This window comes from Pteronotus mesoamericanus, unplaced genomic scaffold (genome assembly GCF_021234165.1).
Source record: "Pteronotus mesoamericanus isolate MK-2021 breed Mesoamerican mustached bat unplaced genomic scaffold, CSHL_Meso_final scaffold_31, whole genome shotgun sequence".
NCBI classification, from domain to species: domain Eukaryota; kingdom Metazoa; phylum Chordata; class Mammalia; order Chiroptera; family Mormoopidae; genus Pteronotus; species Pteronotus mesoamericanus.
In genome coordinates, this window is record NW_026555312.1 from 27226038 (window position 1) to 27251145 (window position 25108).

Below are 25108 nucleotides of genomic sequence, written 5' to 3' on the forward strand. Positions count from 1 at the left end.
TCTATTTATAGATGAGGAAACTAAGGCTAAGAGAGGTTAGGAAGCAGGCCCTAGGTATACAGCTAAAGAATGGCAGAGGGGAATTTAAGTCTGCTTGATCCTGTATGTGGATTACTACATATTATAAAATTCACTGTAGTAGCATTGCCCTTCGATGATTTGTTGTCAGAAGCCTATGCAATCACCATATAAACACTTGATTTTTAATATTAGAAAAACTGTTCTCTATAAATAACACACATTAAAATGTTCAGCAAAATACTATTTAAAACATTTTGTAAAAAAGTTTTTTTTGAAGACCCAACTTCATACCTGGACCCAAAGCAAAGATTATGACCATAACAAGAAGTGGGTAATCTGCAGAGTAAGACTGAGCTGGAAGTGTGTCCTATTTACCAGCGGTAACCTTAGGATCTAATGATCTCTTTTGGAACCAAGTATGGATAGTCTTCTTTTTCATTTTGTAGTCTGTGTCAACTCAGTTGGTTTCTGCTGAAGACTAGTGTTTTTGCAGTGCCTGAGCCTTGTCCTGAAACTCCTCAGATACAAATCCGACTGTTCTCAGCTCAGTTTTTAGAGTGTCAGGGCTGAAGCAAAGGCCTCTGAGCCACATCGGAAGGACAGCAGTACTGCAGGCTCTCAGTGCAGCGAGCTTTTCTACTGAGAGACAAAATGCTCTGGTCAAGACGCTTCTCCTCTTTTTACCATCTGCTTTTTCTCTTCTGCCAATAGCAGGCAGTGAAAAGAGGATTATGGATAGGAACTGCCAACCAAAGTGGTAAAGTCACAGTGGAGAACCCTAAACTGTCTCATTTATACAAACACATCATTTCAATAATTTATATTTAAGGTACAAAATTTTATTTTTAAAAAGTCAAAATACTTTTCATTTTTGCCAGTCATCATTGATCATTTAATCTCTTTGGAAGTTAAAGATTTTAGAACACTGTTAAGACAAGGTACACAGAATACATTTAGAAAATAAGTCATCCAGCCCCCACTAATAAGGCCTGGGACCCTTTCCACCTCCAGTCTTTCTTTTGGTCTTTTTGATGAACACTGTTTGGCAACTAAGTAGTGAGCCTGTGTATGGGCTGGTAACAAAACTGAGGTTCATTACTTTTTTAACAGAGCTCTTCTCAACGGGGCGGAGGGGGGGGGGGTGCGCAATTTGGCTTTCCTAGGGAACATCTGGCAATGCCTAGAAATAACTTTGTAACAACTGGAGATGGGAAGAGGGGAACAGTGCTACTGGCATCTCCTGGCTAGAGGCCAGGGTTATTTCCAAACATCCAACAATGCACAGGGCAGTCCCCCACAACAAAGTATTATCCAGCCCAAGATGCCAGTAGTGCTGGGGCTGAGTTCTGCTTGATGGCCCCACGTCAGGTGTGTGTGTGTGTTTATCTGCTGGGTTGGGCTGGAGGAGATTTAGAACGAGAACCAACAATTCTATTATCAGCCCACCCGACACTAGAATCCATTTGGACAGCCAGGCTGACCACACTGCACCACTCTCCTTCCCTCAGTGGCGTCCCTGCTCGCAAGGGCTGGCAGTGATGCTGGATGGCCCAGCTGGCTTCAGTCTTCGAGTTTCTCCATTTGTTCCTGAGTTTCATGTGGGCTTTGAAAGGCTGAGTGCTAAAGTCACAATTATCAGACTCTGAAGCTGTCCTTTTTTTTCACATTATAGCTCACAGAAAAAAGAGAAAATATTTCTACAGCACCCTGAGGGTAAACTGGAGAGATGTTTAACAGTGATCAGCCCTGAGGCTCCAGTCATAGCCAAGATAATATTCCCCACCTACCTGCTCCCTCTTCAAAGCACACAGGTTGGGAAAGTGCCTTAAGTGCCAGAATGCTAGGGAAGATTTCAAAAACTTAATCAAGAATTTTTGTGACTGTCACAATTAGTAGCAATTTCTTGCAACAGCTGCGTGGGAAAGTGATATTTTTATCTGTTTTTTTCCTCTTCTTGGTACACCATAAAATCCCTTCGGTTAATTTGTGGAGTGGAGGTTGCATTCAATTCTTGAAGCCTATAATGACTGATACAGAATTTGATACTGATGTTAACAGACCCTATAAATTTGGAATGAACTGTGGCTGTGATACCAAAAAACACCAAAATATTTGAAGAGAATTTAGAATTTTTCTGTACTTTGGTTATAACAGGAGCCTATGTGGAAAAAAGAGCACAAAATAAGGAAGTTACATTCTCTGAATTTTCTTTTGTTGCTCAAACAAAATTCCAAGAAACTGAATGAACAGCAGAACTGAAGGTTATGGGATAAAGTAAAAGAAAATGATCTTTTTCAAATATTTTTTCTTTCCATTTTCAAACCCACTTAGGCTTCTTTTTTTCATTGAGGCTTGGCCATTAATAAGTCTATCTGTTTAGTGGGTTGTTTGCTGTAGATTTCCTTCCCACTGTCCAGCTGCGAAATGCAGAAAATGATCTTTATGCATATAGACACAGGACCCGTATCTGTGAGCAAAGAATTCTGGATGATCTGAAGCAGCACACTTTCAGTGGATTACTCACTAAGTGAGGAGTTTATTTCATGCTGCCAAAGCTCCTTCTAGAGCTAGTTCTGGCTGATACATTTCAAAGTGTTCAGGAGGTCCAGTCTTGAACACTGATAGAGTGCATAGGCCAGCTTTCCCACTGTGGCCCCCTTATTGCCTTCCCTCATCAGCCACTTTTGAAGCATTTGGTAAACCTTTTCTTTTAATCCATCTCGCTCATAGTCATGGTCAATTTCATCAATGTGAGATTCAGTGAAGCCCAGTTTACGAGCACAGCTTTTCCAGCTCTTTCCTAGATTTTCCCTGACTGGGTCGAGGTGTTTATCAGTCAGACTAGTGGTATTATCTGCCAAAAAGAAAAGAGAAGAAGTCATCAAGCTGCAACCCATTTGAACATCCTACTTTCAAAAACCTGTATAAAGTGAAGAGTACCTAGAGTACAGTAGAAAAGATAACTTCTTAATTACATAGCTGTTGACTCATTGAGCGATGAGTCAACTAGCCCATTGGAGGAGTTTTTGTAAATTAGAATAGGGGAGCTCTTCCTCCTAGCAGATACATCTCTGGGCTACAGCTGATAGCTTTGGGATTAAAACCCCTGCCCAGCTATTAGGCTATTTTATACAACCTTAGCCAACAGCTCTATTTATAGTAGAGCTTTCTAATGTGAAGAGGAAAAAAACACCATTTTTTTTTCCTTTTGGGCATTTTCTACTTACATAAGGCCAGAATTAAGGTCACTCAACACCTGACCCCTTCTCCCAACAGTTCACTTCTACCTTACTTAATCAAGGAAACTGAGACCATCAAGTGCGAACCTACCTATTCAATTAAAATGCCTTCCCTGCCTTTTAAGGGATGAGGCATCTGTACTGTTCAAAGGTCTATTTCTGGATTCATCCCTCCCTTGCCCCAAATGATGTCTTCTCTTCTCCTACAGCCGTAACCTCTCTCTACTGGTTCCTCCCCCTTAGGCCTTCACAAAAATGACAAAAGGAAACAAAAGTATAAAATAACCACCAGAAAGTATATCCCGTGATCCTCATCCTACCTCAGTAAGTCGAATATAAAGGAAAAGGCATCTCATTTTTGCCCCTTAATTCACATTCTTTCCTTAGCTCCCCACAGCGCAGCTTTTATCATCATTATTGGATGTCACTAGTCCAAAAACCTCCCAAGATATTTGTCAAATTTTGTCAATACCTCTTTGGGAGAGGAAACCTTGGGTTTCATCAGATTATCAAAGATACCCTTGTCTCCCCCACATTTAGGAACCTCTGCTCCAGGTATTTTAAAGACTGTCGTTCAAAGGGACTAGATCAGGGATTGGCAAACTACAGCCTATGGATCAAAGCTGGCCTGCTGCCTGTTCCTGTAAACAAAGTTTTACTGGAGCACAGCCAGCTGTGTACATATTGTGTGTGGTCGCTATTGCACTACAATGTGAGTTGAGTAGTTGCAACAGAGACCTCAAGGCCTCTGAAGCCTAAGATACTTACTATTTAGACCTTAATATAAAAAATTTGCCAGTCCTAGGGTTAATCAGAAAGCTACGTTCTTAAATCGCTTTGTTTTGGCCTCATGACTGCTTTTCCCTGGTTCTGTTTTGAGATTAATATTAGGAGCCTGCATAGTGGAAGCCTACAAGAGAAAGTCTTCATTTTCATTACAGAGGTGCCATCGAAGGCAGTCTCCTATAGTTTACAAAACCCCTTTTGATGAGGACCTGGAGGAGCTCTCTCTCCTAGGTCTGAGTAGTAATATTAATGATGATGATTATGATAATTTAACATGTTTCTAGATCTTACTATGTGCCAGGCAGTATTCTGAGCTCTTTATACATATTGACTCATTTAATTTTCACAAAATTCATGAATTATATATTATAAATTTCCCCATATTAAACATAAAGAAATTACATGGTAATTACACAGATATTTTACAGAGGAAACATGGGAGAACCTTCAGGGAGAATAATCAGAAATTTTCGGATTCCATTACATCCCTCTCAACAAGTAAGAAAGTTGAAGGCTGTTAGATAATGGGCCCTTAAAGGGCATCTTACCAAACATATCTAGGTATATAAAAGCTGGCTCTTTCAAGTTCGTGTACATGTTGTCCTGTAACGGCGAACTCATTCCAACCTCCATATAATTCTTGTCTCCAATCTGAATGCCAGTACTGTTGAATATGGAATATTTTATAGACTCACCTGAATAGAGAGAAGCACACAGGTAAATACATCTAAATTGAAAGTAAGATAAGCCCTGTCTGGGTTGCTCAGTTGGTTAGAGTGTCAACCCAATACGATCATATGATCCAGCAATTCCACTTCTAAGTATATATCCCAAAGAACTGAAAGCAGGGTCACAAATAGGTATTTATACCCCCATGCAGCATTATTCACAACAGCCAAAAAGTGGAAGCCAATCAAGTGTCCATCAATAGGTGAATGGATACACAAAATGTTGGTGTATACATACCATGGAATATTATTCAGCCTTAAAAAGGAAGAAAATTCTGACATGTGCTACATGAACCTTTAGGACATTGTGCTAAGTAAAGTAAGGATATGTTGTGTATGATTCCACTTATATGAGGTACCTACAGTGATTAAATTCATAGACATAAAAGGTAGAAGGTTGGTTGCCAGGGCCTGAGAGGAGAAAGGAGAATGGGGATTTATTGTCTGATGAGTACAGAGTTTCAGCCTGAGAAGATGAAAAGAGTTCTGAAAATGTATGACGGTGAAGGTAGCCCAAAAATGTGGTTTTCATCACAAATGGTAGTTTTGTCCTATATAAGAAATAAAAATATTCAAGACTTACTTCTTATCTTCATAAAATAGCAAGCAAATAAAAGAATAAAGCAGATACCTTCACTTGCCTCAGAGATTGGGTATAATGGGACTATCATTCAGGATAGAGTAGGAGATGCCTACCAATTACAAAAACCTATAAACCAGCACTTAATAGACAGCTGCACTGAAACCTAACCAAACTGAAATATGCTCATGTCAAGTGATCTGATGGAGACTATTCCATGGTGGCAAGTTGCATCTGATAGCTGAAGACTCTGAACTTGGCCTTTGTTACCTTACAGTCTACAATAGAGCTGACAGTGTTTTATTTGCAGGAAAAAAAAAAAAAGATAAGATTAGACCTCCTGTTTACCTCTTGATGTCAGGGAGACAAATGGGATGGTGGGTGTGTTTTCCAGTAGGTTGGTCTCAGGCACTGGAGTTTTATGCAGGCTTGGTATATGGCTTGCATTTCGCCCATAACAAATTCTGGGACCTGCTGTTCCCAGATCCAATGGTGTTGTTCTAAAACCATGTGGATTATATGATCCATTGTTCCAATGTAGTCCTTGAGGTTGGCTGGTCAGTCCAACTGGTTGGTGTACTTCATTACCATGACTGGTTGCATTGGAAGAAGCAAGGCCTTTTACCCCTGGGTTCTGATACAGTTTTGGCTGTGCAAAAGGGTCATGGGAGACCCTTCGTCTCCTTTCCTCCTCTCTATTGTAACCCACATTTTGCCTGGGTTGCTGTTTTGTTTGCTTGTCCATGCGGCTGCCAAAAAGATGGTAATTGGCTTCCTCTTGGAGTTTACTCTGCAGTCTGAGGTCATTCTCCTCTTGCTGGTACTCTGGAGATGGAGCAAACCAGGACTCTTCCACTGGACCCATCCCGAGTCCCTGTGAACTATGCAGAGAACTGGGCTGTTCTGTGGCTGAGAAGAAATGATCAACATTGGAGTTTCATGAAACATTAAAAAGTAAAATGAAACCTGAGCTCCATGAGGTACCTCAGAGTAATATACTGTAAACTTTGAGAACAAGCAAAAAAGCATGTACTAGATGGCCCTCTTCTTTTATACATATTAAGCAGGAGCCCCTGCCTGGCAATGAGAGAGCACTAGGGAAGTCGTAAGAAGCAACAGAAGAGTGGGTGTTGCAGGAATGACCAAGGAAGAAAGGGACTTGTGATGCAGCAGAGAAGGTGGTTTCTCCTTGGTTGATGCAGGGTTGGAAAATAACAGCAGTGGCTCTATGCTAATCACTTTCCATAGATTCTTTCATTCTTTAAAAGCCCTATAAGAGTAGGAGCATTATCATGATATGATGGATGAGGTTTAAGAGGTTAAGTAATTTGCCCCAGAATAAACAGTTAATAAGTGACCAAGTAAAATTCTGTACTCTGCCCTCCCTTTTGTTGTAAGGAAAAAAGTATCCCTGCTTGAAAGTGAGACCAACCTCTCTGCTTATATGCTGGACCTCGTCATCCCTGACCTTCTCAAGGATTTACTCCTACATATATCCCCTTCTTTTTCCAGAACAATCACTTTCCCCGTATCAGATATATTAGGACTCTTATGTTCAGGATACTTTATCATTTTGGTGAATTCAATGTTACTTAACATTTTAAATATAGATATCTTAACTATTGAATATATTATAAGTTCTTTTAAGCTAGGTGTTAAGTTTTATAGCTTCTTCTGTTTCTCATATGGTTGTGATTAGTGTTTTAAAGTAGAGTGCATGAATGAGCAAACAAATAAGTGAATACACTGATTTCTAATCATAGTATAAGTTACCTGAATTTGACCTGCTTGGAGGTATTGCTACACAATCCATTTGGAGAGACTGCATTCTCTTCACAATTTCATTTTGGCCAGGATATTCTTTCTATAATAAAGAACAAAATACATACTTCAGTAAAAATCAGAAAAAAGTAAGTTCCAGAAGATTATTATAATAATAATGAATCTTTTCAGAAGGTAGAAATTTCACATAGCTCTTATGTTCAGTAAATATTAAAAACAAATGTTTTTCCCAAATAGCCAAAACAATCTTTAAAAAGCACAAAGTTGGAAGATTCAAACTTTCTTATTTCAAAACTCACTACAAAGCTACAGTGTGGTATAGCCTAAGGACAGACATATAGACCAACAAAACATATTGAAGAACCCAGAAATAAACCCATGCATATATGGTCAATTAATTTTGGACAAGGGTGCCAAGACCTTTCAATGGGGGAAACAATATCCACGTGTGAAAGAATGAAGTTAGATCCTTACCTTTAAATATACATAAAAATTAACTCAAAATGGATCAAAGACCTAAGCTTAAGAGCTAAAACTATATAACTTCAGGACATTGGATTTGACAATGATTTCTTGGATATGGCACTAAAAGCATAACCAACAAAATAAAAATAGATTTGTCTACATCAAAATTAAAGCCTTCTGTGTATTAAAAGACACTATTACAAGAGTAAAGAAAAGAATTCACTGAATAGGAAAAAAATATTTGCAAATCATATATATCTGTTAAGGAATGAATACCTAGATATTTAAAGAATTTACATAATTTGACAAAACAGCAACAGAACAACCCAATGCAAAAATGGGGAAAGAACTTAAAAAGACACTTCTCCAAAAAAGATATACAAATGACCAATAAGTACAGGAAAAGACTCTCAATTTCATTAGTTATTAGGAAAACGCAAATCAAATCCACTATGAGATGTACATGACTTCATACTCCTTAGAATGGCCATTATTTAAAAAATAAAAACAAAACAAAACCAAAACCCAGAATATAGAAAGTGTTGGTGAGAACACAGAAATTGAAACACTTCTGCATTGCTGATAGGAGTATAAAATGGTGCGGCCATTATGGAAAACAGTCTGATGGTTCCTCAAAAAGTTAAACATAGAATTATCATACAATCCACCAGTTCTACTCCTAGGTATATATGTGAGAGAAGTGAAAGCAGGGACTCAAAAAAATACTTGTATACCAATAGCAGCCTTATTCATTATAGATAAAAAGTGGAAACCCAAGTATCCATCAATAGATGGATGAATAAAGAAAATGTAATATGTACATACAACAGAATATAATTCAGCTTTAAAGAGGAAGTTCTGGTACAACCTACAGAATGGGTAAACCTTGAAGACATTATGCTAAGTCAGTGATTTTCAACCTCTTTCATCTCATGGCACACAAACTAATTACCAAAATTTTGCAGCACACCAAAAATATTTTGCTGATCTGATAAAAAAAAAACAGGTATAATTTTGATTTATTCACACTGATGGCTATTGTTGTGTTGGCTCTTGCCATTTTCTAATTTGACAATCTAAGGGAAAAGAGGTCAGTGCCTCTGACTAGCCAGGTATTGCATGTTTTAAAAATTCTGTGGCACACCAGTGTGCTGTGGCACAGTGGATGAAAACTGGTGTGCTAAGTGAATACACTAGACATAAAAAGACAAATACTGTGTGATCTCATGTCTGTGAGGTACACAGAGACAGAAAATAGAACAGAGGTTACCAGGGGATGGGGAGAGAAATGAATGTGGAGTTGAAATTTCTGTTTGGGATAAAAAACAATGGAAATGGATATTGATGATAGTTTCACGTTGTGAATATACTTAATGCCAGTGAATTGCATATTTAAAAATGGTTAAGGTAGCAAATTTTATGGTATGTATCTCATCACAATAAAAAAATTTTTCTATAAAAGTCATAATATTCATTATAGAAAATGTAGGGAATTATATTTAAAAAGAAACTTACACATTGTGCCTTCACTCCAAGGAAAAAATTAACATTTTGGTATTTTCCTTGGGTTTTTTTCCTAGTCATATTTACATTTTGCTCCTAACAGAGTACAAGCTACATAGGTATGTGGTCAAAAACATTCACTGAATGAACATATGAGTGATTTGGAGGAGAATGACAGAGAATATTAATTATGTGCATGATTTGTAGCATTTTGTATGTTGCTTTTTTAAGATAAGCCTTTTATTTTTAAAGTACATTTTATTGATTATCCTATTATAGTTCTCCCACTTTTTTCTCCCCTTTGTCCCACTCCACCCTGCACCCTCCTCCCTCCAGCACCCCTCCCACCCGCCTCCCCACCCCCTGGCTCTTAGTTCATGTCCGTAGGTTGTACCTGTAAGTTCTTTGGCTCCTCTATTTCCTATACTATTCTTAACCTCCCCTTGTCTATTTTGTACCTACCAATTATGTTTCTTATTCCCTGTTCCTTTTTCTCCATTCTCCCCCTTTCCCCTCCCTGCTGATAACCATCCATGTGATCTCTATTTCTGTGATTCTGTTCCTGTTCTAGTTGTTTGCTTAGTTTGTTTTTGTTTTTTTTAAAGGTTTTACTTATTTATTTTTAGAGAGAGGGGAAGGGAGGGAGAAAGAGGAGAGAAACATCAATGTGCAAGATATACATCAATCGGTTGCCTCTCACACATCCCCAACTGGGGACCTGGCCTGCAACCCAGGCGTGTGCTCTGACTGGGAATTGAACTGGTGACCTTTCGGTTCACAGGCTGGCACTCAATCCACTGAGTCACACCAGCCAGGGCTGTTTTTGTTTTTGTTTTTTAGGTTCAGTTGTTGATAGTTGTGAGTTTGCTGTCATTTTACTTTTCATAGTTTTGATCTTCTTCTTAGATAAGTCCCTTTAACATTTCATATAATAAGGGCTTGGTGATGATGAACTCCTTAACTTGACCTTATCTGGGAAGCACTTTATCTGTCCTTCCATTCTAAATGATAGCTTTGCTGAATAGAGGAATCTTGGATGTAGGACCGTGCATTTCATGACTTTGAGTACTTTCCAGCCCCTTCTTGCCTATAAAGTTTCTTTAGAGAAATCAGCTGACAGTCTTATGGGAACTCCTTTGTAGGTAACTCCCTCCTTTTCTCTTGCTGCTTTTAAGATTGTCCTTATCTTTAATCTTGGGTAATGTAATTATGATGTGCTTTGTGTGTACTTCCTTGGGTCCAACTTCTGTTAGACTCTCTGAGCTTCCTGGACTTGTGTGTCTATTTCCTTCACCAAATTGGGGAAGTTTTCTTTCATTATTTTTTCAAGCAAGTTTTCAATTTCTTGCTCTTCCTCTTCTTCTTCTGGCACCCCTATGATTCGGATGTTGGAATATTTAAAGTTGTGTCGGAGGTTCCTAAGCCTCTCCTCATTTTTTGAATTGTTTCTTCATTCTGTTCCTGTTGAATGTTTATTTCTTCCCTATGCTCCTATTTGTTGATTTGAGTACCAGTTTCCTTCCCTTCACTGTTGGTTCCCTGTATTTTTTTATTTCACTTTGCATAGCCTTCACTTTTTCCTCTATTTTGTGACCATACTCAACCATTTCTGTGAGCATTCTGATTACCAGTGCTTTGAACTCTGCATTTGATAGGTTAGCTATCTCTTCATCACTTAGTCTTTTCTTGAGTTTTTCTCTGTTCTTTCATTTGGGCCATATTTCTTTGTCTCAGTGCACCTGTAACATTGTAAGGGCCGGAGTCTTAGGTATTCACCAGGGAAGGTCAACCCACTTTGCGGCACTGTGGCGCTGTATGCGGGGGAGTTGTCAGAAAGGGAACAATGCCAGCTCTTGGGTGGCTTTCAGTCACTTCTCCTTATACCCACAAGCAAATTGGGCCCTTCTGGTGCTAGTTCCTGGGTGGGTAGGTTTGTGTATGTTCTAGGACCCTGTGGGTCTCTCCAACAAAATTTCCTGTTGAGGCTGGGAGTTTCTCCTGCTATCACAGCTCCCACGGGTTTTCACAGTTAGAGGTTCTGAGGCTTTCTTTTCCCATGCTGGAACCCTGGGTTGTGTGGTCTGTCTCACTCCCCAGTTGTTCCTCCCAATTTTTCCACATGCAGATGTGGGACCGTCCAGTCCTCCAGCCACCACCTTGCCTGCCTGGTCTATCACCTTTCCACACATCCTCTCGACTCCAGCTGCCCATCTCCACCCCATCTACTGGTCTGGATGAATGTTTCCTCTTTAACTCCTTGATTGTTGGACTTCCATACAGTTTGATTTTCTGGTAGTTCTGGTTGTTTTTATTTTTAAATTTGTTGTTGTCCTTCTTTTGGTTGTATGAGGAGGCAAAGTGTACTTACCTATGCCTCCATCTTGGCCAGATAATTTATGCTCTTGTCTTATTATTTACTGTTCTCTATTTGCTCCAGGTTTATTTTGCTATCTTCTCCAGAGGGATGCTTGGCTAATTAATTTTCAGCATTTCATGTATATAGACAATTTTTACTAATAAGTACTCCTTTGCAAATTCTGCAAGCTTTAATATGTAGTGCTTTGTTAGCTCCAAATATTATCTAAATTTCATTATTTTTTAACCCAAATGGTATTTAAAAATATATTTCTTAACTTCAAACCAATGGGATTTTCTAATTATCTTTTAAGATTAATTTCTAGCATAACTAAAATGTAGTCAGAGAATGCAATCATTCTTTACATGATTACAATCCTCAAACTGGTTGAGAGTTCTTTTATTTTCCAGCACATTGTCACCTTTTGAGAGTGTTCCATATGTTCTTGAAAAGCCTTAACAGGTGTATTCTGCATTTATTAGATACATTATTTTATATATTTCCATTAGGTCAAATGTGGTAATTATGTTGTTCAAATTTTCTATATTCTTACTGACAATTTTTTTCCTGACAATTAGAGGGAAGTGTATATTAGTATCTCCAACTATGATTGTGGATTTGTCTATTTCTTGAGTTCTGTCAATTTTTGCTTTCTGTATTTTGAGGCCCTGTTTTTATGAGAATATACATATTTGAAGTTATTATTATCATCCTGATGAATCGAACCTTTTATCATCATGAAATATTACTATTGTGATAATGCTTTTCTGCCTTAGTCGCTATCTTTCATGTTGTCCTTTTGATTGCTTTTTTGGCTTGCATTAGATCTCTCTTTTAAAGTATAAGAGCCTGGCAATTATTATTACTATTATTCTTATTTTTTATTTTTTGGCAATTCTTGACTGTCCAGGTTGTTTTCTTATCTTTTGTTTTTGTACTTTAAAATTGCTGTTTGCCTTAGTATTTTAATTATTTTAGTCTCCTTTTCATGATTCTATCAGCGTGTTGCTATAAGACTTATAATAGCAGCTTTTTTCCTGAATGTGTGTGTTGGGCTGCTATTATGTTTCTGTTCCTCTTTGTTGGTTAACTGGTAAAAATCTTTGACATACCTTTCTCACTCCAGACTTCAAATCTACTGCTTCAGATCAAAACAGACGCTGCTCCCATTTTTTGCTTAGCATAAGGGAATGAGGGTGAGAAGCCAACTTTAATGACTGGTATAACTGCAGATCCCAAATAACTGTCCCTGTCAGTGTCCCAGGTGACCATGATGTTTCTTTATATTAAGACTTGCTCCTCCATTTCTTCTTCAGCATTAAGTTCTAGGTTAGCTTTTCTTTTTCTGTAATATGTTTCAGCAAATATAATTCTGTTGCTTTTCTATCTTTCAAGAATTCCTCAAAATGATTAATCCACTTCCTATTTTATTCCAGAGTAGTTGCACTTTTGTTTTCATATTGCTATGTATATTTTCTCTATTTCATTAGTTTTGAAGGAGGAATGGGTCCAGAATGCTAAGTTGATATCTGCATAAAATTGTTAATTTTGTTTTATGTGGTTACCAAGCTCACTTACCTCAAATCTCAGTAACAAAGTATATTGCTTTTATTTTCATGATTCAAAATATACACTTTGATATGTTCACATTTTTAGCATCTGCTATGCTACCTACCTTTAAACTCTTCACATCCTCTTCTACATCTTCTTTTAAATGACGTAAATAAAAAGGTCTAAATTTTTCTTCAATGCCTATATAAGAAAAACAATACTTTAAACTTCTTAAATATTTTCTAAAATAATATTAAGTGAGCTATTGTCTTTGAATTACTTACCTTAATCTGTGGGAAAGCAGTAAAATACATTGTAAATGCCAAAACACTGACTTTCAGGAAAAGACTAACAAGATTAATAACTTGGTAGACAGAACAAGGGATAGTATAACATTGGAAATGAAGAGCTGCTGCCTAATAACATGTAGTGTCTCTGGTTACATAGCATAAAGCCCTATCTAATGTGAGTTAACCTCCAAGTGAACAAGGGTGGGTGGACTCTTTGTTTTTTCCCCTCTGGCAGATTTACCATAGGATGGAATACTCATAATAAGGATTTCATATAAAGAGTTAGAGCTGTTGGCCTTAAAAGAAAAAAAAGCAACTATCACTTTCTGGAAGATGCAATAGATGTACTTTTTCTTATTTCTCCCTCTAAGTAAAATACAAACCTTGAGTTATTCTATATAAAACAAACATAAGAAGACTCTGAAAGGAGGAGAGACAAAGGCAGATCAGCTAGGGACTTTGTGGTCCGAAAAAAAACATGAAAATGAGTTCACTGGGATTTCTTTTTTGCCTCAAAGAGTCCAGACTTAGACCTGAAGAAGCTGGCAACTTGACACCAAAAAAATCCAGCAAAAGCCTGCAATTTCTAGCCAGAGGACTAAGCAAGGGGCATCCTAGCAAGACAGAAAACCTTTAGGCAATAACCACACTCCAACTAAAGGACAGAAAAAAACTGTTGCTCCATCCCCACTCCTAAGCAAAGACTGACTGTGAACTGAGACTTCAACCTCATGAGAGAATAATAGGATGCCCTAACACGCCAAGTAGAGTGATGTCAGTAAGGTCTAAATAGGAAGCCAGGACTTTCCTTTCTGCCAGATGGTAATGAGCCCTCCACTCCTGTGGTGTAAGTGGACTACAATGGCAGACTGGACTTGACCCTCACCTTGCAGTAACAAAAAACCCCTTCTCCATCCTAATGGGGAAGTGTCAGACAAGGCACAGGAGGGAGTCAGGACTTTCACCTCCATTGTAGTGTCCATGGAGAACATGTGGACTCTGTGGGACCTTCCACACCTGACCAGTAGTAACAAGAAGCCCCCTACACCTCAGATGTTAACAGGGCTAAGTGGAGAATCTAGACTCCCCTCAACATGGAACTACAGGGTGGCAAAACCACTGCACTGCCAAAACCATGTCAGATAAAACTGAAGGCTGAAAGAAGATCCAGAATCTCATACCATAGTAAGAAAAAGCATAACTTTCAATAGAAAAACCACTCATCATACGAAGAACCATGAAGATCTCAAACCGAATAAAAAAGACAATCAAATGCCAACACTGAGATGGCAGAGATTTTAGAACTACCTGTCAAAGGCTTTTAAACAGCCACAATAAAAATGCTTTAATAATCAATTACAAACAAGCTTGAAACAAACAAACAAAAAAAACAGAAGGCATCAATAAACAAATAGAAGATATAAAAGAAATTTTGATAAAACTTCTTAACTGAAAAATTCAGTAAACCAAAATTAAAAGCTTAGTGGATGCGCTCAACGTGAAGGGAAGAGAGCAAAGTCAGGGAATTGGAAGACAAACTATAAAAATGACCCAGTCTGATCAAGAGAGAGAAGTAAACTAAGAGAAAAAATGTAAGGGATCAGGCACTTGCGAGACTATAACAAAAGTAGTAGTATTTCTGTCATCAGAATCTTGGAAGGAAAGGAAAAAAGAACTCTAAGTTGGCAAGAGACATAAACCTATAGATTTGAAAAGCTGATTAAAATTCAAACAGAATAAACCCCCCAAAATCCAAGATAAATAACAATTAAACCTCTGCAAAATAAAGAGAAAATAAAAATCTTGAAAGTGGTCAGAGAAAACAAATACCTATAAGGAAAATCACAATTGGAATGGCAAAGTAGATGAGTGGATAAAACAACTATGGAACACTCACACAATGGAATACCATTCAGCCATAAGAAAGGAGAAAATTTTACCCTTTGCAACAGCATGGATGGACCTGGAGAACATTATGCTAAGTGAAATAAGCCAGTCATGGAAAGACAAATACCATATGATTTCACTCATATGTGGAATCTAATGAACAAACTGAACTAACAAGCAAAATAGAGACAGACTCATAGAAAGAGAGCAGAATGACAGCAATTGTGGGAAGGAGGGTAGGAGGTGGAGGGGATTGAGCAAAAAGGAAAGGACTAATGGACATGGACAACAGTGTTATGATCGCAGGGGTGGGAAGTATAAGGAGGTTAAATGGTAATGGAAAAAATACAATAAAAAATAAAAGTTAAAAATTAAAATTTCAAAGAAAAAAAGAATGACAGAAGATTTCTCAGCTGAAGCCATGGAGGCCAGAGGAAGTGGCACAGTATTTTTTAAGTGCTGAAAAATGAGCCATCAACCTAGAATTCTACACCCAGCAAAAATATCCTTCAGAAATGAAAGGGAGATCAAGACATTCTCAAAGAAAAACTAAGAGAATTTTTCTCCAGCAGACATAGCACAGAAGAATGGCTAAAGGAAGTTCTCTACACAAAAAGTGATAAAAGGAGACACCTTGGAAAGGAGGAAGCAAGAAAATGTGCAATATGATAAAATAACACATATTTGGTCTTTTCACCAGCTCTTGTTGGCTCTTGGCAGGGAGTTCACCAAATCCCTGGAACCTCCTAAATGATAAAAATGTCTACATTTGCTAAAGAGATGGCCCCTGGCTGGAGAGGTGGGTGTGTGGGGGGGAAGATAGCTTCAGAATGGAAGCTCTCATCAGAAATGCCTCATCATAATTACAGAGTTGGAACTTTCAGCACTACCTCCTGACCTCCATGAAGGGAAGAAGGACTGAAGATTGAGTTCAGTCATCAATGATTTAATCAACTGGGCCTAGCCTATTGAAGCCTCCATGAAAATCTCTAAACAGAGTTTAGAGTGCTTTTGGGTCAGAGACTATATTGAGGTTCTGGAAGAGCGGTACCCACAGGTTAAGGCAAAGCTCTTAAGTATCCTTACCCCGCAAATATTTTGCTTTATGCCTCTTCCATTTGGCTGTTCCAGAGTTATATCCTTTTTAATACAGCTGCATATAAATCTATAGTTATCTCAGAATAAGAACATCAATTAAGGAAAAGTGAAAAAGAGCCCTGGCTGGTGTGGCACAGTGGATTGAGTGCCATTCTGTGAAATGAAAGGTTGCTGGTTCAATTCCTGGTCAGGGCACACACCTGGGTTGTGGACCAGGTCCCCAGTTGGGGGCATGTAAGAGGCAACCAGTCCATGTTTCTTTCACACATCGTTTTTCCCTCCCTCTCTTTCTCCCTCCCTTCCCCTCTCCCCCTCTTTCTAAAAATAAATAAATACAATTTTTTAAAAAAGTGAAAAAGAAGCGAGAGAAAGGAAACCTTGCCAGGAGAATATTGAAGCTGACTAAGCAAATAAGAAAATAGGCAATTATCAAAGTATCCTTCTAATCCTTCGGTGGTAAGTAGTAGGTGGAGCTTCATTTCTATTTTTTCATAGCAGAAATATGAGGGCAAAATGCTTTACATGCTCCTAAGTGCTTTTCCACTATTTATTTTTTCTTCATCTGATTTTCTTCTTTCCTCTTCCTTTAGGATCCTAGCAAGATCCTTGGTAACACAGGGGAATGGGAAGAGGTGCAAGCATGTGACAAACCCATATCCTTACCTTCTTTCTCTACTACAGGCCCAATCTAAATGACTATATACATATCCAAAGATGCCAGCTACACAAGGGGAGGGAAAAGAAATAAAAGAAGCTAAGGAACAAGAAGGCCAGTGCAAGCAACCCAAGTTGTATCCCTCGACAGATGAATGGATAAACAAAATGTGGCATTTCCATACAGTCAGCAATAAAAAGAAAATCCTGACATGTGCGCAGATTAATCCTGAAGCTACTATGCTCTTTGAACTAAGCCAGCGATAAAAGGACAAATACTGAATGACTCCTCTCATAATGAGGTACCCAGAGCAGTCAAATTCATATACAGAAAGTAGTATAATAGTTGCTAAGGGCTGGGGGAGAAGAGCACTGGGGAGTTAGTGTTTAATGGGTACAGTTTCAGTGGGGAAGATGAAAAGGTTCTGGAGATAGATGGTGGTGATGGTTGCACAATAGTGTGAATGCCACTGAACTGTACACTTAAACATGGTTAAAATGGTAATATACAAAGGTCTGTTCATAACGTATCCAGCCATGCATGATGAAAAGTAGAGACGTTTATTGAAGAAGGTACAAGATACAAGAAATATTGTACATAGGACAATGATGCCTCAGTCTCCTTCAATGTAGGCACCTTGGGACCTCACACAATTTTCCCAATCATCAGCTGCTCTGTCATATTTCCTGAATCTCATTGGCAGTCTGAAATCTCTTTCCTTTCAAAGGTGATTTTAATTCTGGGAAAAGACAGAAGTCGCAGGGTGCCCAATATGGGCCATAGCAGGGATAAGTCACCTGGGGGATTTGATTTTTCACCAAGAAACTCTGCAGGAGACATGATGCATGAGCAGTTCATTGTCATGATGAAGCTGCCAATCACCAGTTGCCCATAGCTGTGGCCACTTTCGTTGTATTGCATCTCTCAACTGATGAAGAACATTGAAGTAGTACTCCTTATTAACTGTTTGGACTGGAGAGGTATACTCATGGTGAATAACGTTTTCCTAATCAAAAAACACAGTTAACATGGTCTTGATCCTCCTGCAACTTTGCCACACCTTCTTTGGTCATGGAGAACCAGGCTACTTCCATTGGGATCATTTCTGGATCATAGCCGTAGACCCACAATTCATCTCTGCTTATGACCTTCTTGAGGAAATGTGGTTCATTAGTAGCACTTTGAATCAAGTCATTAGCAACTGCAGCTTGATGTTCCTTCTGCTCTGGCAGCAGAAGCCATAGAATGAATTTTGCCATGACACGTTCCATGCCAAGATCCTGCATTAAAACCTTGGACACCATCATATGAGGATTCCATAGTTTTTGGAATCCTCAGATCAGCTTTTAGTTCTTGCATTACCAGTTGCCCATCTTTGCTGATTGCAGCTCATACACAGGTGTTCTTGTTGCAGGACTTCCAGAATGCTGATCACTTTCAACAGATTTTCAACCATCTTTGAAGCATTTGTCTCACACTTTTATTTGTGCTGCACTCACCACATTGTCTCCAGAAGCCTTCTGAATCATCCAAATAGCTTCCACAGAAGAATGTTCAAGCTTAATGCAAAATTTGATGCAGAATCATTGCTCTCCTTGTTCAGTCATTTTGAATGCAATCGCCACACATGCTCATTCAAAGGATGTCTATTGCCCCCAGTGACTAGTACAAGTCATTATTGTTCACGCATGTGCATTCCAGGCCACCTTCCCTGGCTGCCAGGTTACATCAATGTCATGCAAAATTCTCTTTATATTAATAATGGCTAGACTTTTTCTGGACAGACCTCATATGTATTATGTGTATTTTAACAGTTTTTAAAAAGTTAATTTAAAAAAAAAACATGCTTTTGGCATGGATGGCATCTTTCCATTGAAGAAAATGTTTAAAATCTAGAAAAGCAGTTTGAAATCAAAAGTGAAACTCAATTTCCTGAAGATTCAAAGCAACTTCCTGATACTAAGAAAATGGTCACACTGATGACTGTGCTCAGTTATAAAAGATGCCCTTACCAGCAAACGTTGGCCGTACATCTGGATCCGCTTCCCAGCACTGCTTCATGAGGCTGATGATCTCCTTTGGGCAGTACTCAATGATGTCCCCCTCATCTGGCCTGTTCCCAGATTTAATGCACATTACCAACTGCTGCTCAGAGATAGCATCTATAAAGCAAAGAGAAGCTTAAGTTTAGACTTTCTTTCAGATCCTGCTCCTCTCAGGCTGGGAGGTGACAGAACTTGGACAATGCCACAAATGTCTCTCTGCCTAGGATATGCTTTTAGTAAAGCTGCCTTGTCTGGTTGGGGCAGAATGGCCCTGTGGCAAGGAGCCATAAAATATTTTAATTTCTGTAGATGAAAGAATTCACAAGAAAGCTGCCTCCTGGTAAAACAAATGGAATATTAATGAAAGTGACTTAAAATGTAGAGTGACAGTCAAGAAGTAAGTACAAGGGGCCTGACCAGTGTGGCTTAGTTGGTTGGGCGTTGTCCCTCAAAGCAAAAGGTTGCCAGTTCGATTCCCAGTCAAGGCACATGCCTGGGTTATGGGTTCTGTCCTCAGTCAGGGTGTGTATGAGAGGCAACCATAGAGTTTTCTCTCTCACATCGATTTTTCTCTCCTTCTCTTTCTCCCTTCCTGTATAAAAAATAAATAAATAAAATCTTAAAAAATAAAAAAGAAGGAAGTATAAGGACTTTTACTAGAAGGTCGGAGAAGGCTTTGTTGAGTCCAAAAAAATAAGGAGTTATCCAAGTAAGGAATGGGGAAAAGGACTCTGGGGATGAATGTGGGCTAGGGAAGTAGGATACAAATAGATTGGAGATTCCATAAATCATGATGTATCCCAGAAATTATGTTCGGTGTAACTGAGCACATTGACTAAGGAAAGAGAGATAGGGCATAAGGATAGAGAAAGAAGCAAAACCCAAATTAGATAGGGCCTTGCAGTCCATACTGAGGAATTTGAACTTTATCCTTAAGGCCACAGACAGTCTTGGACAGATTTTAAACATTTTAAACAGATGAGTGAGATGGCCATATTTCCTTTGGGAGGACAGCTGGGCTGCAGTATGAATAGTGGATGTATACGAGGAGCATAGAGCGGAAATACAGAGGGCTTGACTAAATAAAGTCCAGCGGTGACAGAAGTGGATGATTCAAGATGTATCTTGAATTATATGTATACTTTGAATTTGTAGGCTTCAATATCTGACTGGATGTGGGAAATGAGGAACAAGGCTGAGTCTGTGATGACAAGTGTTTCTGGTTGCACAAATTTGCAGAAAGATGGCGATGCCATCACTGAACATAAAAAGAGCTGCAAAGCTGGGTGGGCTACAGGGAGAGAAGGCAGAGGATGAATTTGTTTGGGGGGATGTTGTTTGGGGTTCCTCTGGTACATGTAATAGATCTGACTAACAGACAAGTGGGTATCTAGGCCAGGGCTAGAGATAAAAGATCTGAGAGGCATGGGCAAAGAGGTGATCATTAAACAATGAGAGCTAATTATCACCCAAATAAGAATGGATAGGAAAACATCCATTAGTTTAGGCACTTAACAGACTGAAGAATGACTACTTACGTATCTGTTCTCCTGCATGAACCATGTCTGTCTCATGTTTACATTCCCAATTCTGATTAAAGTGCCCATACATGTTCTGATATAATTCTTGAATGAAGGAGTAAGTGAATGGATCAAAGTATGACATGTATGCTTTGTAGTACAAAAGGGTAAGTCCTCATAAGTATAAGCAAGCAAGCTTTCTTGTCCAGGAAGAATCCTGAAATTTTACAGCACCTCCCAAGCTTAGATGCATCATCAAAGCTCCTATTTGTCCTGTGACCCCCAATTCCTAAACTGAGATTACTTATTCAGTCAATAAAAATTTATTGAGCACCTGCTATGTTCTTGGCACTGTGTGTGTAGATACTTGGGAAACAGAAGTGAATAAACCAAATGTGGTCCCAGCCCCTATGGAGCTTATAGTCTAGTGGGTAAGACAGACATTCAATGAACAAACAATTATAAATTTTAACTGACTTCATTGAAAATCATTATTTTGTTTAACAATTTTGATGAACGCCCAAATCCCACTTCTTTATAAGTGTCTTACTTTCATATGGCTCCTTATTTGCAAATATTGCCCAAAGTACTATGGCAAAGCTGTACACATCTGACTTCTCCGAGGGCCTTGCATTGATGTCATTCAGGTGCTCAGGAGCCATGTAGTAGAGGGTGCCGCCATTTTTCCTAGAGAGACTATTCACTTTTCGCTGCTCATTATGTTCCTCTTTAGTCAGCTTACTCCATGTCTTGAAGGAAGCAACACCTAGATCAGCTATCTGCAAGCAATAAAACCAATAGGATTGTTCTGTGAGGGCTATATGCAAATCGGATTTGTCTTTAAATTTGGGGTTTATCCAACAGATGTAAGGCACACTGGATAGGGTTAAAACAGCTACTTCTAAACACTCTTAGAAACTTTGTATTTCCCCATTCATCTAAAAAGCCTCCTCTAAGAAATGTCTATGTAAAATTCTGGAATCTCAATTCTTATGTAATTTTTTAAAACACAGGAAATTTGCGGGAGGGGTTGGTGGGAGGGGAAGAAAGGAGGCAGAACAGAAGGCATTTCTGACATGAACAACAAAAGGTGTGTTCTAATTGCTCATTAACTCTGCATGTTTTTCAGCTATTTCTGGAGCCAGGGAAAAAAGAAGTATTTTCTTCTCAGTTGACTTGCATAGCAGACAGTGACTAGGTACTGCACCTTCTTTTTCCCAAATGATGTCCAAAAGCCCATGGATGTAAGTTTCCAAGGATTCCAAAGCCACACTGAGGACAAGGGCTGGGGTGCTACTTGTTTTGAGTTGGTAGCCTGAACCTAAGAAAAGATGGGTCGGGGAGGAGGAGAAAAACAGACAAAAAGCAGAGAGAAAAACACGAAGGTCAGACACAAAACACAGAGAGAAGTGGCTGGGAAAATGACAGAAAACAGTTAAGGAGAAATCAAAGGTGACAGTTTCACTTTTGCCTCTAGGAATCCAAGCATTTGGGGATAAATTTTGGCATGTGGTTATATAAAATCCACAGACTCTAAGAGATGCGCTACTAATGTAATGAAGGAAGCTTCTTTTTAAGACAAGAATAAAAATCTGTCCAGGAATAGAATGAAGTGCTAGAGGCAGAGCCTTCCAGCAGAGTCGGACGCCCGTGAAGGCAGTCCCGGAGGCCTGCGCCCCCGCCCCCCCCCAGCTGCTTCCCCTTTCACACCTTGGCACTAGGATTCCTGCTGCGAGAGCCAGTCAGTTTTGACAGCCCCACCTAGTTAAACCTTGCTCTTGAGTGGAAAACAACAAAATCCCTTTCTTTTGTTTCCTTGTTTTCAAAAAGAAAGATTAAAAAATGCAGATGAAAGTAAATGAATACGTAAAAACTATAAACTCTTATCCCATGTGTATCTTCCTTTTCAACCCTTGGTAGAGCCTTTGGGCACCACAACCACCAATTAGAAACTGAGCTAGGTCTTCCTTTAGAGTCCCCATGTATGAAAATGGATTTACAGTGAAGAATTAAAGCTAAAATTGCCTCAATCTTCTACAAACCTTTAGATTACGGTTTAGTGGTTTACCTTAATGTGAAAGTCGTTATCAACCAGGATATTTTCAGGCTTCAGGTCCTTGTGTATTACACCTTCTCCATGTAAATAGCACATTCCTTCAATTGTCTCCAGAATTATCCTTCCTTTTACAGAAAGGGGGATACTGATCTAAAACAAATAACATTAAGCCTATGAAACTGAATGGTAATCAAACAGGCCAAAACAACTGTTTCATTCCAGAGTGGGGTCTGCACCCTAGGATACTTACCAGGTTGCCTTCTATCCTGCTCTGCAGCACTGCTGACATTCTAAGTCAAGACCCTTTTTGAGGAAAGAGTTCATCCTAGGTGCTAAGGGCATTAATGGTGTGTTTTTCAATGTAAAACTAAAACTTCCATGACAATATGGTAATATATAAAAATGCTAACAATTAAGCTCCTTGAGAACAAGTCATCATCATCATTGTAATTTAGGATGTATGCTTACTACTTAGCATGATGCTTGGAATGTTTGGTGAATGAATGGATACATAGACCAAAAAAATAACCCAGACATTCTCTATGGTACACTAATATGATGTTCTACTATGTATTAAATATGTGAAAAATGTCATGGAACTATGTGTATGAAATAATGTTAAAAGAAGAAAGAATACAAGGGAATGTGCTCACACTGGTTAGAAACATGTAAAGATTAATCTACAAGATAACACAATGTAGTTAATTCTGAAATGAATTTAGTATCTATTTTGTGATTTGTTATCAGGTACCTCAGGTCTTTGTAGAGTCTCAGGTCAGTCTTACAATTGGATTCTAGTTATATGAACATCTATGTTCATACAGAGATTTCCAGTTTCTAGTTAGAGTAGTTAAGCATTAGATTTGCTTAATATCAAAACATACTCTCACTCTGTGTGTACGCACACACAGTCTCTAGTTTACAAACAGGCTGTTTCCTAAAAATTTATGTGTATGTTGGTTGTTGGTAAACAGGAAAAAAATGTAAATGATGGAAGTCAGATTCCCAAGTCAACCCCCAAACCATATCTGACTCATAATGTAGCTGAACTACAGTATCTATACTGATCGCTGCCATACAAAAAATGGCCAGAGATTTTCCCATCTTCCATGGTATATCTGAAGACTTAGGAAAACATTCCAAACAAGCAAAGTAGATCCTCTTCTCATTTCTCTTTCTGCTTCTCTCCCTCCATCCTCCTGGCTTTCTTCTTGAGCTCCAATTAGTGCACCTTATCTTTGCCTGATCCCCAGAAAGTCTACTTAGTTCATGCAATTGATTTAGTTTTAGGGCGAGGGCAATCTGATCAAATGATACTACACTGTGTACAAGTGACTATCTTTTATCTGTCCCACAGGTATTTATGAGAGATGTCTGTGACTTAAAAAAAGAGCTGATACAGCTTCAGCAACTGTGAGGTCAGGGGAGAAGATGAGAAAAAGGGGAACTAAAGACAGTCATATCCCACCACTCCCACAGGCAATCTACGCTTTGCCAAACCCAGTTATTTGCAGTTTCCCAAATTTGGCACACCCTTGTTCTTTTGCATATGCCATTCTCTCTGCCTGGAACACTTCCTCCCTAATCCTCAGCTTCAAAACCTCTACTTGTCCTTCAGATTTTGGCTCAAACATCCTCCTTCCGGAATCATTTCCTATCTATCCCATGCTAGGGTGTGTGCCTCTCCTCTCTGTTCCCATAGCACATGATGAGGTTGTTTATCAAAACTTCGCACACCATTCCCTTACCTACGTGACCCCTTTACTTGTCTGTATATTTGCTACTTCCTAAGCAACTAGCACAAGGTCTGCTCCTTACAGAGACATAAACTTAAAAATGCTTTTGAGTTATTTGGTTTGGTAAACTTTTTATTTTCCTGTTTTAAGTCTCACTTATCCAGTGTTGTTGGCTCTAATATTGTATGCACATTTATGCTACACCTCTCTTAAACGGTATCGTGTGCAATCATTGATATTCCTTCTTCTCATACAGGCCTTCATAGGATACATTCTTTAATCAATCAGTCAATATTTAATCGTTACCTACTATGCATATACCCCACATCAGACCAAGTGCTTCATGAAGACAGGGCCTGTCTCTGAATTGTGGATCTTAGAGTAACTGAAAAAAGGGACATGGAAAACTGTCTACAGCGACTGAGAGAAGGGCAAGATCACCCCCTGAGCAGGGAAAGTCAGGTAGGACTTAATGAGGGATTGACCAGAAAATCCAAAATATCTAGCAATTCACAAAAGGATTATTTTACACCAACAAGCTACAAAAGAACATGAAGCAATAACCCTAACAGACAAGAGCACCCAAGTCACCATGCCTGTACCAGGCGTGGCAAAGGGCCCTGTACCTCAGCTTTCAGCACGTGCATCAGGTTGCCCTTTTCCATGTACTCCATCACAAGACAGTAGTTGCCTTCCTCTATGATGATGCCCAGCAGCTTTATCACCCGCTCATGTTTCAGCCTGTGCATCATCTTGCCCTCCTCCAGGAGGGACTCATTGTACCTGTGGGAGGAAAAGGTGCTGAGTTAG

The 25108-nt window shown here is 39.0% G+C and overlaps 1 protein-coding gene across 2 annotated transcripts in view; it reads right to left on the reverse strand.

Moving 5' to 3' along the window:
- Nucleotides 1-899: 899 nt before the first annotated feature.
- Nucleotides 900-25108, reverse strand: part of RIPK1 (receptor interacting serine/threonine kinase 1) — a 33034-nt gene continuing 8825 nt past the window's right edge. For both annotated transcript variants that reach the window (XM_054591969.1, XM_054591970.1), the window contains exons 3-11: nt 24925-25081; nt 22575-22712; nt 21057-21285; nt 18954-19103; nt 13136-13212; nt 7128-7218; nt 5703-6263; nt 4595-4741; nt 900-2875 (exon numbers count right to left, since the gene is read on the reverse strand). In XM_054591969.1, the coding sequence (XP_054447944.1) occupies nt 2589-2875; nt 4595-4741; nt 5703-6263; nt 7128-7218; nt 13136-13212; nt 18954-19103; nt 21057-21285; nt 22575-22712; nt 24925-25081 (1837 nt within the window). In that variant the 3' untranslated portion in view covers nt 900-2588. The remainder of the gene's footprint in view (nt 2876-4594; nt 4742-5702; nt 6264-7127; nt 7219-13135; nt 13213-18953; nt 19104-21056; nt 21286-22574; nt 22713-24924; nt 25082-25108) is intronic.